The sequence below is a fragment of the Pelodiscus sinensis genome, chromosome 1 (genome assembly GCF_052426305.1).
Source record: "Pelodiscus sinensis isolate ZL-2025 chromosome 1, ASM5242630v1, whole genome shotgun sequence".
Classification (NCBI taxonomy): Eukaryota; Metazoa; Chordata; order Testudines; family Trionychidae; genus Pelodiscus; species Pelodiscus sinensis.
Genome location: NC_143052.1, coordinates 353,556,817 through 353,572,454, shown reverse-complemented (window position 1 = coordinate 353,572,454; position 15,638 = coordinate 353,556,817). Strand labels below are relative to the sequence as shown.

General features: G+C 52.8%; 2 protein-coding genes across 2 annotated transcripts; both read right to left on the bottom strand.

The window, feature by feature from the left end:
* Nucleotides 1-2,762: 2,762 nt before the first annotated feature.
* On the bottom strand, nucleotides 2,763-5,798 carry LOC102462246 (olfactory receptor 52B2-like). Its single transcript, XM_089769749.1, has 2 exons — nucleotides 4,884-5,798; nucleotides 2,763-2,819 (listed from the first exon to the last, which is right to left on the bottom strand). Exons 1-2 carry the CDS (start codon nucleotides 5,796-5,798, stop codon nucleotides 2,763-2,765), a joined length of 972 nt encoding a protein of 323 aa, XP_089625875.1.
* A 6,149-nt stretch (nucleotides 5,799-11,947) lies between these two features.
* LOC102461999 (olfactory receptor 52B2-like) lies at nucleotides 11,948-12,892 on the bottom strand. The gene has a single exon (XM_006116466.3). It carries the CDS (start codon nucleotides 12,890-12,892, stop codon nucleotides 11,948-11,950), a length of 945 nt encoding a protein of 314 aa, XP_006116528.3.
* Between the last annotated feature and the right edge of the window lie 2,746 nt (nucleotides 12,893-15,638).

The following is a 15,638-nucleotide window of genomic DNA, read 5'->3' as shown; positions in this document are numbered from 1 at the left end:
CCAAACCCAAACCTTCCCGCTGGGACATGTTGGTTCCCACATCACATGGGCCGGGCAGATGCTTCAGGGTGGTGCGACGGGTCCACGAGAGCTCCCAGGCCTGAATTTGGCAGCAGCAGAGTTCACAGGGGGTGGGAGACTTGGTGGTCAGTGTGAGCTCTGTGCTACGTGGAGCAGGGGGTTGACCCTGGATCCCATGTGAGTGGGCTGGGGGTTCTCTGCACCAGACAGAGGTCAGTGTGTTGTGGGCACATCCCCACTGACAGGGAGGCAGGTCACTCGGCCGTTGTCCGGGCTGTGGGCTGGGATGCAGCGGAGTGAGGCAGGCCTGTGTGAGTCCAGCATCCATCGTGGAAGGACACTAGAATGTGCTGGTGATTGGCCATAATGGAGCCCACAGGCACCGGCACCCAAAAGGGAAATAAATGGTTATACAATTGTGAGTCCCAACATGAGTCTCGTGGTGGATGAGCTGCGGAAGCTGGACACAAACAAGATCCTGGCTTTCCCCTGGGTGATGGTAGCCCTGCAGAATTGACAGAAGGCATGTCAGAAGGAGAACACCCCCAAACAGATCCCTCCCCCCACCCGGGGCAGCATGGACTCTCTTCCTCCCCTGAGGGGGGCAAGGGAAGCCAGGAACTTGCAGATTTACAGCTGCCTTCACGACATATTTGTTAGAAAAGAACAGGTTACCCAGAGGTGGATGGGGTAACAGGGCACCTTTATTGCTGCTACTCCTTCTGTCTCAGATCCTACCCGCCTGAGATGTGCGTGAGCCAGGAATTTACTCAGGTTGCACCCCTTTATCTTAGTTAGTCTGTAAATACCCATATCAATTCCCTCACCCTTGAGTGCCTAATTTAGGGGTGTGAACACCCAAAGAATGCATAACCAGAACCATGTGTTGAAGATAATTACACCCGCCCCTGTTTACTATTCACAGCTTTCAAGCTGAGGATGACAGGTTTCACATCAGAATACTCCTGACATCAGTGGTGTACAAGGGCTACAGGAGATGGGACCCTCAGGTTTTGTCTAGACTACAAGTCTCTTTCGAAAAACAGTGTCTTGACTGCAACCAGTACTTTCGAAAAAGCAAGCCGCTTTTTTGAAAGAGAGCACCGTGGTAGTCTGGATGCTCTCTTTTGAAACAGCACAGTTTGAATTCCATGGCACCTTTTTTTGAAAGAGCATTTTTGAAAAAAGGCATTATTGCTCGCAAAATGAGGTTTTCCGCAGGCGAAAAAACTTCCGTATTTTTCGATATACTTTTGAAAGAACGCGGCAGCAGTCAAGACACAGGGGAAGGTTTTTTTGAAAAAGGCCACTTTTTCCGAAAAAACCCTGTAGTCTAGAAACACCCTGACTGTATAATTCTCTGCAGATAAGGGGGTGAGGGAGATAGCACTGCTAACACCCACACCATTCATTCACAGGTTCTATCCTGGGTGCAGCTGCATGTTCCTCTATCCCAAGCAAGCAGGGAAGGAGGAATCAGAAGAAGTCTGTCAATGAATAGAAGCAGCATCTGCCGGGACTGTGCCCCCTTATCATGGTCGCAACTACCCAGACCCCTTATTTAACCCTTCCACACCCCAGAAGTATTGGTCAGAGTTCAGCCCACGTAGCCAGAGGTAGGGAGGGGAAGAAACCACCTCACTCGTGCTCCGCGGCTCCCAGTGCCTCTCTGTGACTCTAACCGCCCAGTCCATGAAGACAGAGGATTCTTGTAGCCTGGAATCTCCTTCCTACCTCAGTTTCATAAATATTATTTTCCTTTTGCTCACAGGTAGCTAGGTCCATGGTGGACTCGTGGGTATTAGCAAACCCGTCCTCACACAGCAGAACTGGAGGGAGTTTATCTGGCCTGTGGAGTTTAGGGCAAAGACCTCTAGATGGCCCCTATGAACACCATTGGGACTCTGATGGGTTGGGCCCCCTCCAGATATCAGGTAAGGTGCTGACATGCCACCAAGCCGCCTTTTCTGCCAGCCTGAGCACTCTTTACTTCTGGTTTGCTGAGCCAGGCTCTGCAACCACCTCCAGCAGCACACAGGTAGGGCCTCACCCAACTGCGGATTGAAACAGATACGGAGATCAGCTCCGGGAAGTCTCAGAAGGGGCCTGCCACAGCACCCATGTGCCCAACTCTCATGGAGTACAGAGCCAAAGTTATATGAAATTCACCCCTCCCTCAATGTGGAGGAAACCACACACAACCTCCTGCTACCCCAGTTAGAAATTACATAAATTGGGTATCAGGATTAACCAGAAATACATTTATTAATTACAAAGAGATACATTTTTAGTTGCTAAAGAGGTAGCAAACAGAGCAAAGTGGATTACTAAGGCACTAAAACAGGGCATGAAAACTAATCTTTATTCATTAATGAAACAGGTTACAAACATCGATTCCATAACAGAGATATTGTTTTTGGTAGATTCCTTCACAGGCCTAGTGTCTTTCAAACCTGGGTGTCAGGGCTGTTCCCCCGTGGCACTTTGTGTGCAGAGGGTGAGAGTCCACAAGAGACTTTAAAAATACTTTGCTACTAAAGGTATGTGTCCAAGTACCCCAAGGTTACAGATTCTCCAGCCTTGAATTGGTATCCACGGAAGGTGCACCTGGCACCTGGCACCTGGCAATTCCTTCCTGTAAGTGACACTCAAGCTATTTTAAGCTTCTGTCTGAAAACTCAGCCATTGCAATCAGCTGAAAAGGGAACTTTCATTTCTCTGAGCAGTTTGGCTGTACAATCTCAGGCAGGTGCACACAGAAGCTCTGGCCTTCTAGAGCATGGGAACCAGACCATGTTCTGAAAAGGGTGCTTAGTGTTTAAGAAAGAAAAAGAAAAATAGAGAAAACACATATAATAGAACATTGCTTGGCTGCATGGTGTTACAGAGTAACTGGAAAAGGGATGAAAAACACAGGGAATTGTTTCCCAGGGATTCAAGTTGGAAATTTACAATGAAAGGGGGTAGTTACATGTGCTCAGCCCAGAGATGGCCAAGAATCCCCAAAATAAAGAAAATTTCCTGATCTCATCTAACTTAACATTCCCTGTTCTACTCACAGAGTTGTAGGTTATAGAGTGAGTCTTTCCTTAGGCTTCCATGTCACAAGATTCTCCATGCCTGGTTCCTGGTACACTTTAGGGATCACTGTGTGTTCTTTTTACCATTAGAGTTGAGGAAATTAGGCTTCAGTCTAAACAATTAACTAATGAGATGAGACTTGAGCTATCTGAACCACCCCTCTGGCCCCATTCACCTCATAGTCAAGCAGTTCTCCCCTGCTACCCTCAGTTCCAGGCCTTTTCCTTCCAGATGATTTCAACTATTTCTGTGGATCGGGAGGAAGAGGAGACACAAACTAAAGACCTTGATTGTTTTCTACCCTCATCTTTTATAGGTTTTCCATAAAGCCGGAATCATTTTTTGATGCCTCCACCTCTCGCAAGAAAAGTTCATCCATTCAAGAGGGATGATAGTGTCAGGTGATCAGGTCACCTGACTCTGTAGTATCTCATTGTCTGGCTTTTCCATTGTGGTACTTGAAGTGTTAGAGGTGGGTGTCACCCAGAAGGAGCACAGCAGAACTACTGGTACACGGTCAAAATTCCTAACTTGTGACACAAAAACGAGACATGCATAGAAATAGGACAGTCACACTGAGTAAACCGTAACTCATGGGAGGGATCATTGGAAAACTTATCTAGCATACAACATTTCAGAAATACAGAATATGGAGGGTTACATCCCGCAAGATCGCTGGGCTGCTACCAGGTTTTCCAGTCATAAGGCGATTCACTGCTCTACAGAAAGGATCAGGTGAACAGATGTCCATGCACATAGGGCAGTGGGACGACCCTGTGGAAGAGTTTCATGTCCTGGAACTCTTACAATCCTGATAATATGTACAACTTGGATCATAACTAGTCATCACTCATGGAAATCTTTTAGAACCGTTAGAGATCTAACAATTAGCAGCAGAGGATTCCATGGGGGAGTTTGGGGCCCCATGTTGAGAGAGAAACCAAAATGTTGGGCTTAAGTTTGTGAAAGAAATGAAGTGAAACAAAACGCAGGGAATTTAAAATGGTGGTAGGAGAGGGGTTTGTTCTCTTTTTTTCCTACACAACACATTTAGCCACTGGAACTCACGGCTATACGTTGAGCAGGATACAAAAGAAATTGGCGATGAATACAGATGAGAGTATCCAAATGTACAGTAACCTTCCTGGATCTGAGTATAATTCAACCCTCTTGAGGTTTAGGAGGAAAATTTCCCTTGCCCAGGATAGCTGTGTACACCTCTCTGGGATTTCCTGTGAAGCCGCCAGAAATGGGTACTAGAAACAGGATACGGGTCACGTGGACTAGGACTCTGATCTTCCTGGCAAGTCCCACATCCCTAGATATCTACCAGACAAAATTATTGCTTAACTGGAGGCTTTTCTCATTGCCAGGACAGAAGAAGAGGTGGAACACTCCATGGCATGCAGAGATGTTCCATTCCCAAAAAGGTGAGAGTCAGTCACTTGTCAGCATCTTAGTGTGTCTCTGTCTGGCATCAAGTGGGCAGCATAAGACCAAACGTCCCCTGTGGACTTCCTCTCAGACTAATGAAGCCTCCCTATTTTGGGGAGCCATTAAAATGCATCCCAAATCCACCAATAAATGGCTCTCAAAGCCACATAGAGCCATGGCCCTGGATTTGCAATGAAACATCCCAGGAGCTGAAATGTCCATTCTGATATAGGGAGCTAACGTGTTAATGACCATTTCTCACCCTCTTGCAGTGTGGAAGAAGCCAGCCAGCAAATCACATGGCTCTGGACTCAGAACCATCTCCCCTTCTGAGACAACACACAGACCATTTGTTCCCGCAGCTGCTTGGTTTTCATCCCATAAACAAAGGGGTTTAGCACGGGGGCGATTAGCAGGTAGAGATTGGCCAGCAGGATGTGAATGTGTCGAGGGACGTTATGGCCAAAGCGGTGGGTCAGAACAGTGAAAAATGCTGGGACGTAAAATAAGAGGATGATACAGACGTGGGAGCCACAGGTACTGAGAGCCTTCAGCCAGTCATCTTTGGTGGGCAGCTTGAAGACAGCCAAGAGGATCAGCATGTAAGACACAGCGATGAACACAACATCTAGTACAGAGGTTAAGAGAAGCATTGAAAAGCCAAACCAGATATTTATGGTTATGTCTGCACAGGCCAGCCTGGCCACCCCGATGTGCTCACAGTAGGAGTGTGGGATGACATTGCGGGCGCAGAAGGGCAGCCGTTTGAGGAGCAAGACAAAGGGGACAATCAGACAAAAGCTTTTGATGACAATGGCCGTGGCTATTTTCCCTATGTTTGCATTGGTGAGGACAGTCGTGTACCTCAGGGGGTCGCAGACGGCGACGTACCGATCGAACCCCATGGCCAGCAGGACACCCGACTCAGTAGCAAACCCAAAGTGCACAAAGAACACCTGGGTGAGGCAGGCACTGAAGGAAATGGCCTTGGGACCAAACCAGAAGATGACCAGCGTGTTGGGCACGGTGCAGGTGGATATCAGTAAGTCGCACACCGCCAGCATGGAGAGGAAAATGAACATGGGCTCGTGCAGCCTGCGCTGGGTGGCGATGAGCAGGAGGAGACCACAGTTCCCCACAACAGCCGCCGTGTACATCAGCGCGAAGGGGATGGAGATCCAGGGGTGCCAGGGCTCCAGGCCCGGGATGCCGATCAGGACGAAGGTGAGGTGACTGAACGTTGTGCTGTTGGGTACGGCCATGGGGAGCTGCAGTTTCTGCTTGGGTGCTGGGCTCGACTAGAAGCAGAGACAAGGTGTCATGGCTCCTTCCCCACGCTGGTACGATAAACACAGAAGTGGGGGCCTGCAAGTGTACCCCAAAACATTATCTACCAGGCTTTGGTATAAAACTTCCCCCCAAAATCTAAAAAACCTAGATTTTGGGAATAAAAATTCTGCTGCCACCACCCAAATATTAATAAAGAAATCAAGGGAAATCTCACCCCTAAAGTAAAAATTAGGACACACCATTAACCAATACCAGGTTGAGGCTCCTGTTCACCCGACCCCTGAGTCCTGGTCATGTCCAGGGCCCCGGCTCTTCCCGCAGCACTGCTGTGCCAGCACGGGGGAGCCATCCTGCTAACCGTGTGCCTAGCTCATGTGCCAGCGTGGCAAATGAAATTCTGCCTCTCCCCAGTGCGAACTGGGCATCACCGGGCAGAGGAGCCCGTGGACAAGTTCTAATCATCGCCTTTAATTAGTTAATTATTATGTCTGTCTCTCTGTGTCCAACTGTCAATCTGTTCAAGAACTCCTCTGAAGCGGTAAGAACCAGGAACACCCAGTGTGCAAGGTAGCTACCCAGCCCTGGAACGTCCGCCGGGCCCCAGGCCAGGACGTCCATTGCAAACCCTGCCTGTGCACCTGGAAGCCGAGTCCCTGGGGCCTTTCTCCTGGCTGCAGAGGCCCTGCCGCTCACCCCAGCCCCTCTCACTGCTTCAGTGGTGTCCCTGGGCAGCCTTTCCCCCGGGTAGCCCCAGCCCCCTGCAGCCCTGACACAGAGTGTGGGAGCAGAGACGTCAGCTGCTCCATGAGAACTGTACCTTCCCTCCCAGCACAGAGTAACTACAGAGCGTCCGTCTGTCCCTGCCCGTCTGTCCATGCACCCGCCCTCTCTGCCACCTCCAGCCCTGCCCCCGTGTCTGTGTCCCGGAAATTCATTCGCATTTTGTAGCAGAGTCATCTGGGGCTCAGGGTCAAGAAACACTGGTGCCTGTGCGTCACTCTAGTGTCGGCTCTGGGGAAGGGAAACCAAGACTTGTCTCCCCCTAGGCTGGGAGAGGAAGGATCAGTATTGACTGCCCTGAGCGAAGCTGCGCAGGGCTGGGCCTGCAGGATTAGGGCCAGGGAAAGGCCAGGCCGTGGGAGGGGATGGGGAATGTCTTGGTGCCGTTCCCGGGCTCACTGTGCCCAGCAGCCACAGAGGAGAGGATCAGTGCGGCTCACTGCAGACAGGACTCAGGCTCTGTGCCCCTGGCAGCCCGCTCTGTGCTTCCCCTGCCTTTCCTTCCCCTGCGGGCGCCATCCTGCTCTCCCCGACCTGCCCCCGCTCCCAGGGACACTAGGAGCTGTGGGGGGTTCCCCTGGACTGGGTCCTTGGCGAGCTCAGGTCCCACTGATGACACACGAGGGCACCTTTCTCAGCAGGGGGGCAGTCGTGTGGGAGCTTCCCTCCCCCCCAAACACTCACCGGGCGCCTGCTCCAGCCGGGGATGAGGAGTCTCTGCCTGGGATCCAGGTGGGGAGCTGCAGGGGCAGGAACCGCACTGGCCGGGGCTCGGAGGCAGGGACATTTATCCTGCCTGCCTGGGAGTCCCAGCGGGGTCGGAGCCAGCAGGGAGCCCTGGGCACAGAGCAGTTTCCAGCTCAGCCGCAGGCAGGGGCAGGCTGGGGTCAGGGGATTTGGGTGTTTACAGGTGTGTTCTTCCTGGTGTCTAGGAATGGAAACGTGGCTGGAAATTCCCCCTCCAGCTCCAGCAGAGACGCAGCTGAGTCAAATGGGGCCTGAGCAGCTGCTGGGCAGCGGAACGCCTGCCTAAATTTGTTCTTCTGTATCAGGTGCCACCGCAACCTACCGGAAGGATGATAATTAATGGAGCATGATGGTACCGAGGTACAGAATAGAGAGCAGTGGGAGAAGACGCCCTATTGGCAGGGGAGTGGAGCTAGACAGGAAAGGAAACAGAGATGCCGAGCTAACATGAGTAGACCCAATTAGTGACTGTGCCTTGGAGCAGCGAGTCTTGGAACCGGAGCACGGTATTGGGAGATTAGACACTGGCAAGATAGGAATTAGGGGGAATATAATGGAGGTCTGTAAAATCATTTGTAATTCACACACCTAGTGTGGTTCACTGTCCCCTGGAGTGGCACTTCGCACACTTTAGCTATGGCTATACTGCAGAGCTTTTCCGAAAAAGCGGAGGCGTTCTTTCGCCATCCCTGTATTCCGCTCAATGAGAGGAATACGGGACGTTCTGAAAGGAGAAATTTTTCCAAAATTAGACCCTGAGTTGAAAGGCCAAATTTTGGAAAAGTCTCTTTCAGAAAAAAAGTGGAAAAAGATGCTCAGTTTGCTCATCTTTTTCCAACTTCTCTCTGCAGTGTAGACATGGCTTTACAACAAGAGCTAAGAACAAGGGAGGTCTACAGATTAGCCTGAGAGCCAACTGCCTTTATAGCTCAACCCAGAGACTCCTCCACTAAGTTTTAGAGGGCTTAGGTTTGAATCTACTAGGTGGCGGTTACATGTGCATGGTCTGGGGAAAATGAATAAGAAAATATTACTTACCCCTTGCCATAACACAAGGACAGGAATCACCGGATGACATTAACTAGCAGCAGGTTTTAAAGAAATGAATACAATTATTTCTACACACAGTCAATGCGTGGAACTCCTTGCCCAGTGATGTTTTGAAGGTTAAGACAAAAACAGTGTTGAAAGAATGAACTAGATAAGTCCAGGGACATCAATCGCTGTTCGTGACTTATAAGATGCTCTGGGTATCCATAAACATCTTATTGTGACAAACGGGGCCTAGATGACAGGGAGCAGATGTCTTGACGACTCCCCAATTTTTTCATCCCCTCTGCACCATGAGGCACCGGCCCCCAAGAGAAGGCCAGACACTGGGCTAAGTTCTCCTTTGGTCTGACCCTGTGTGGTTGCTCCTATGTCCCACGTGTGTTTTGTTCAGTCTAAAGTAAAGTCCCTTGGGATGGAAAGTTTCTGCCTCATTGGTAAAACTGATGAGTTTTCCATTGAGATCGGAATGGAGGAGGGGAAGAGAGGAACCAGAGAGGCAGAGGGAGGGCACCTGAGAGGAGGCCCAGGCAATCTGGGCCCAGAAGAAAATACCGTCCCCTCCCCTTCCCTGCCACACTGTGCTTCCTGAATTTCCCTCGGGCTGCCCTTCCCTGGGGTTGTCCCAGTGTCAGCATTGGGGGAGGGGTTCGATCGGTCACTGCCGGCAGGGCTCTGTGCCACGAGTGAGGGGTGGGGCTGACGCTGCCTCCTCCCCCACCAGTGTTTCTCTCCCCTCCCCAGACTGGTCCTGGCTTCCCAGAAAAAATCAGCCAAGCAACTCAATGAGCCGGGTCTGCTCCCCCGCCGGGCAACAGCCAGTCCAGCCGCTCCTCCCCCCACAACAGCTGTGATGGACGTGTGTGTGCCAATCAGCAGCAAATGCCCCCCCCCAACTGCTGGTCTTTCTAACACCCCCACAGCACTGGTATCCGTTACACCCCCAAACTCCAACGAGTTGGTCTTGGTTCCAACCCCGTCCCCCACCCTCATGCTGCTGGTGTCCCTACCACACCTTCCCACAGGGCTGGTCTATCTATCACCCCACCACCACCACACACAAACTCATCAGGTCCTAGGGTCCCCCTTCTCCTCCCACCCTTAGTCCCTCCTGCAGTCAGAGACTCTCGCTGGCAGGTTTTTTGGGGGGAGCAGGCAGGGGGCCAAACCCAAACCTTCCCCCTGGGACATGTTGGTTCCCACGGTACATGGGCCGGGCAGATACTTCAGGGTGGTGCGGCGGGTCAGCGAGAGTTCCCAGGCCTGAGTTAGGCAGCAGGGGAGTTCACAGGAGGTGGGAGACCAGCTGGTCAGTGTGAGCTCTGCACGATTTGGAGCAGGGGTTTGACCCTGGATCCCATGTGAGCGGCCGGAGCACTGGGCTGGGGGGTTCTCTGTGCCCCACAAGGTCTGTGTGTTGTGGACATATCCCCACTGACCCAGGGGCAGGTCACTCGGCCGTTGTCCAGGCCCTGGGCTGGGATGCAGTGCAGTGAGGCAGGAGGCCTGTGTGAGTCCAGCATCCATCGCGTAAGGACACTAGACTGTGCTGGCAATCACCCGTAATGGAGCCCCGTGGCCACTGCCTCCAGCACCAGCATCCAAATGGGAAATAAATGGTTAAAAAATTGGAGTCCAGATGGAGTCTCGTGCTGGATGAGCCGGAGAAGCTGGATACAAACAAGCTCCCCCCACTCTGGGCAGCTGCTACTCCTTCCATCTCTGATCCCACCTGCCTGGGATGCGAGGGAGCCAGGAATTTACTCAGGTTAAACCATTTTATCTTAGTTAGTCTGCAAATACCCATATCAATTCCCTTGAGTCCCTAAGGGTATGTCTACATTACAGCACTAATTCGAATTAGCGTTTTGCTCATTCCAACTAGCGCGTCCACACTGATTGGACGCTGGGTCCCATGTAAGGGCGGCTGAAACCGGTTCTGGCAGGGCATCAGGTCAGTAGTTGCTTTGTGTGGCTGCTGTCTGAGGCTATCTGAGGCTCATGCTTAATGGGACCCCCCCTGAACAGCCAGTTCTCAGCTTTTCTGCTTGCTTGCCTACTTCGCAGAGGGACAGCAAAGCGTTTTTCTCTCCATCTGCCTGTGTCGGTGCTTCCCATTGGGACTGCCACCACAGTTGGCACCATGGAGCCAGAGCTCGCTCTGGGCATGCTGCTCCAGTTTTTGGACTTGCTGCTGCAAGTCTGCCAGCAATGGGTGGAGGCTGCCTTGCACCATCTGGTTCAGGTCAGCCCCCTGCCTCTCCCCCTGGCCTTCCTGGGGGTCGTGGAGGAGTGACAGCAGCGCTCAGATGCCAGCGTGCCTGTGACGGACCGGGCCGTGTCTGGGCACAGCTGAGGGTGTCCGCTCAGGGTGAATTGCTCAAATCCGGGGCTCCTTACAGCCCCCAGACTGGTGACCTCTCCACACAGGCCACAAACCAGTCCCACAGAGCGCTTCAGCAACCTGCCTGAAGCCTCACGAGCAAAACCCCTCCGACACCCCAGCAATATCCGTGCCCCAGATGGCCCCGGGCCTATACACAGGTGGGGGGTCCTAGCACCCAATCCCACCTACCCCGAACAAGTTCTGTCCGGTTCCAAGAAACCAGCCACAGATCTCTGGTCAATTTACCCTCTGGATCCTACCCACAAATCACGCTGGGCCAATCCTTTAGCGTCTAACAACTAAAGGTTTATTAACACAAGAAAGAAAAGCATGAGAGAAGGTTATTAAAGTACAGTACGTTACATGCACCGAATCTCCCAGTTCTTGATGCAGGCTCTAGCAGAGATGTTGCAGCTGCTGGTTTAAAAGTTCTTATTGCACATCCTAAGATCAGGATGGGTCCAAAGGTCTTCCGGGCTCTTCAATCCCTGCAGTGCTGCCTCTGGGATGAAGTGCTGAGCTGAGAACAACATGGCATCGACCACATGGCCTCTTTATACCCCCTTCCTGGCCTCTTCTCCAGCTGCCCCACCAAACCAAGGCTGTCTCCCCAGCTGGGGTCTTTGGCTTCTTTCCTTCACGTGCAGCCCAGCCAAAAGACCCAGGCCTCTGCTTTCCTATCCTTTTTGATAAAGTATTGAGGCCCCTCCCGACCAACCCCTGCTTAGCCTTAAGGTTAAAAGAGATTGTTTAACAGCTATGGGTAACATCCTCCATTTCTCTAATTCACACATTTGAAACCTACAACGTATTCCCTTCTCCATAGGTTTAATTTTACACACACTAATGATACACTCGTCAATATAAGAGAAAGAGACCCAGCGGATCGTGAAGTGAGGATTGCTGAGTTACATGAAATAATTTGATTAAAGCACTTTAGAATTAGGTATATTCATGTCCATATGTCCATTTCATAAAGCATGCAAGGTGCGTGTCACAGACCTCACCCTAGACATGCAAAGAAACATCCCCAGTGAGGAAAATGTCTGTTTTGCTACAGGGAATTGAAATGTTAATGTCCATGGTTCAGTTTTGGGAGGCCTTCACCTTGCCATGAAGAAGAACCCTGCTAGCAAGTCTCATTGCTCTGTCTCAGCACTATCTCCCCTTCCGAGACAACACGCAGACCATTTGTTCCCGCAGCTGCTTGGTTTTCATCCCATAAACAACGGGATTTAGCACAGAGGGTACGAGCACGTAGAGATTGGCCAGCAGCTTGTGAATGTGTTTAGGGATATTGTGGCCAAAGCGGTTGGTTAGGAAATTGAAAAAGGCTGGGACATAAAATAAGAGGATGATACAGATGTGGGAGCCGCAGGTGCTGAGAGTTTTGCACCGGGCGTCTTTCGTGGGCAGCTTGAACACAGCCCTGAGGATCAGCACATAAGACACAGAGATAAGCAAAAAGTCTAGTATAGTGGTTGTAATAGACACTGCCAAACCATACCAGATATCTATGGATATATCCGCACAGGCCAGCCTAGCCACCCCGATGTGGTCACAGTAGGAATGCGGGATGATGTTGCTTGCACAGAAGGGCAGCCGTTTGAGAAGAAAAACAGCAGGGACGATTACACAAAAGGTTCTGAAGACAACGACTGTGGCTATTTTACCGATGTTCGCATTGGTGAGGACAGTCGTGTACCTCAGGGGGTCGCAGACGGCGACGTACCGATCGAACCCCATGGCCAGCAGGACGGCCGAATCTATGGTAATCCCAAAGTGCAAAAAGAACATCTGGGTGAGGCAGGAATTGAAGGAAATGTCCTTGGGTCCAAACCAGAAGATGGCCAGCGTGTTGGGCACGGTGCAGGTGGATAACAGTAAGTCGGCCACCGCCAGCATGGAGAGGAAAAGGAACATGGGCTCGTGCAGCCTGCGCTGGGTGGCGATGAGCAGGAGGAGACCACAGTTCCCCAGAACAGCCGCCGTGTACATCAGCGTGAAGGGGATGGAGATCCAGGGGTGCCAAGCCTCCAGACCCGGGATGCCAACCAGGACGAAGGTGAGGTGACTGAACGTTGTGCTGTTGGGTGTGGCCATGGGGCGCTGAGGGCTCTGCTTGGGTGCCGGGCCCGGCTGGAAGCAGAGACAAGGTCAGTGCCTGCTGGGCTCCCGCCCCCTCACACTCACTTCTCACTTCCCACTCTCGCCCTGCAACTTTGGTGTGAGAGCTGCACTCAGAGCTGCGCAGGGCAGAGCTGGAGCCGGTGACAAGGACCTGTCAGGAGCTCAGAGGTGACCACTCGACAAACCAAGCCTAGAGCAGGCAGGGCCAGGCGAAGAGTCTCAGAGAACCCAGGCTGTGAACCCGGCATCCCTCAGCACTGGACACACCTGGAAACAACAAGGGACCGTTCAGCTTCTTGAGCTCCGTGAGGATTTGCCCCGGCTCTGGCCCTGCTCCCTGCTTTGCCACTGAGAGACACTGAACCCCCCGGGGAGCTGCCAATCCCACGAACACAGTGACCACTAAGAGGTGCCTCAGTGCAGAAAGGGGCACTAATGGATTCGGAGCCTGGGGACACAGGACTGGGCCCAGTATCCCAGCTGCGGCTGGACCGGCCCCAGACACGGCGGGGATAGAATCTCCCTGCGCCTACGGAGAGTCCCCGTCCATAGAGCCATCTGAGCGTGTTTGGCTCCATTCTGCTAACCCTACTGCCCAGCCAATGGGCCAGCAAGGCAAATGACAGTCAGCCTCTCCCCGGTGGGAACTGGGCATCTCCGGGTAGAGGAGCCTGCGGGCAAGTTGACCTGCTGCAGCCAAGAGGAGACCAGGAAGGAGGTATACAGGAGCCATGTGGCATCCTCCATTTTATGCTCAGCTCAGCTCTTCACCCCAGATGCAGCACTGCAGGGATCAAGGAGCCAGAAAGAACTGTGGACCCATCCTGACATAGGATGTGCACCAAGGATTTTTAAGCCAGCAGTTTTTACATCTCTGCTGTGAGCCTGCATCGAGAACGGGGAGATTTGATGCATGTAACGTATGATACTTTAACAACCTTACTCTCGTGCTTTTCTTTCTTGCAGTAAGAAACCTTTAGTGTTTAGATGCTGAAGGATTGGCTCAGTGTGATCTTGTGGGTAAGATCCAGAGTGTATATTGACTTGGGATCTGTGGCTGGTTTCTTGGGACCGGACAGAACCCAGTTGGGGAAAGTGAGATTGGGTTCTAAAACCCCTCACCTGTGTGCTAGGCCCAGGGCTGTTAGGGGCACGGATATTGCTGGGGTGTCGGAGGGGTTTTGCTCGTGAGGCTTCTGGCGGGCCAAGCAGGCGGCTGAAGCACTCTGTGGGACTGGTTAGTGGCCTGTTTAGGAAGGTCTCCAGTCTGGGGGATGTAAGGAGCCCCGAGATTGAGCAACTCGCCCTGAGCTGATGCCCTCGGCTGTGCCTGGTCTGTCACAATTGAAAGAGCCTGCTTGTGTGTCTGTTTCCGTCCATCTGTCTGTCCATTTGAGTACTCCTCTGAAGCGGTAGGAGCTAGGAGCACCCAATGTTCCAGGCAGCTGCATCTTATCCTCACTTCAAAGCAAGTTCCAGGCTTGGCTGTGCCATGAACATGGGCTGTGCCTGGAGTGGGGCTGGGTCTGAGCACACCGCACAGTAAAGAGACACCCCCCGTCCCCTCTCCCCTCTGTCTAGGACTGCCCAAAGTCCCCTCCTCCCAGACACTCATTACGGATGTTGGGGGGAGGGATGAAGCTCCCCTCTCTCTGCTGGCTTTTCCCCCTTGCAGGGAGCGAGGGAAAAGTGGCAGAGGCGGTGGATGTGCCGTTGGCTGCATCACTCACTGCAGCTGGGGAGCGCAGAGGGGGATGGATAGGACAAGCCCTGGCTGGGGCACATAAATCCCTCCTGGAAGTGCCCGTAGGGTTGGGGCAGCCATGGAGGGGGGATTCTTATCAGCCCCAAGCTGCTGCAGGGAGAGAAAACCAGGGTAAAGAAAACCAGGGTAACCCTCTTTCCCAGGGCAGCTTGGAACCAGAACCCCTTCTCCCCAGCCCAGCCCAGCCCAGGGCCAAAGCTCCAGTGAAGCCTGGGCATGTCCATGGGATTTCCAAAATTCACACACTGCAGAGTTGCAGCCCGAGTAAGGCCGGGTCCCCTCCCAGCGCCAGGGGGAGTCCCTGAGGAGAGACATAACCTCCCCCTCTCCTCTGCAACTGGTGGCTGAAGACTGCAGCTCCGGGCAATCCTGGAGAAGTGTCACATTGCCCCAGAACTGCCTCTGATGGAGTTTCCTGTCCTTCCCTGCAGCCCTGGAGCAGGGGGGGGGGGACAGGCTGGTCAAGCCGGACCCTGCTCCAGCCCAGGGTGGAAAGGTCCATTGGCGGGAGCTACAGGTTGCACTTTGCTGTTTTTAACTAGCTACCCCAGGCCAGCAGCTGGTCAGTGAGGGCACAATGGGGCACAGGCAGGCCCAGCTCGGAGACTCCCAGGAGAATTTCCAGGATAACAGTTGAGCAGGAGCCTCTGGCATTAATGACCCTCCCCCCCCCCATGGGCTCCTCTGGGCATTCGAACGTCCACCGGGTCTGGAAATGGCCGAGTGCCCCAGGCAGGGACCTTCTGTTGCAAACTTCGCCTGGGCGCCTGGATGCTGTGACCCTGGGGCCTTTCTCCTGGCTGCAGATGCCCTGCCGCTCACCCCAGCCCTTCTCACTGCTTCATGGTACTGGGCACTGCCGGAATGGGCCTGGCTGCCACACAGACCCGATTTCCCAAGGACAGAACCTGCCCAGCCCAGAAAGGCAGCGGAGCCAGGCAGGGGCCATGGGTG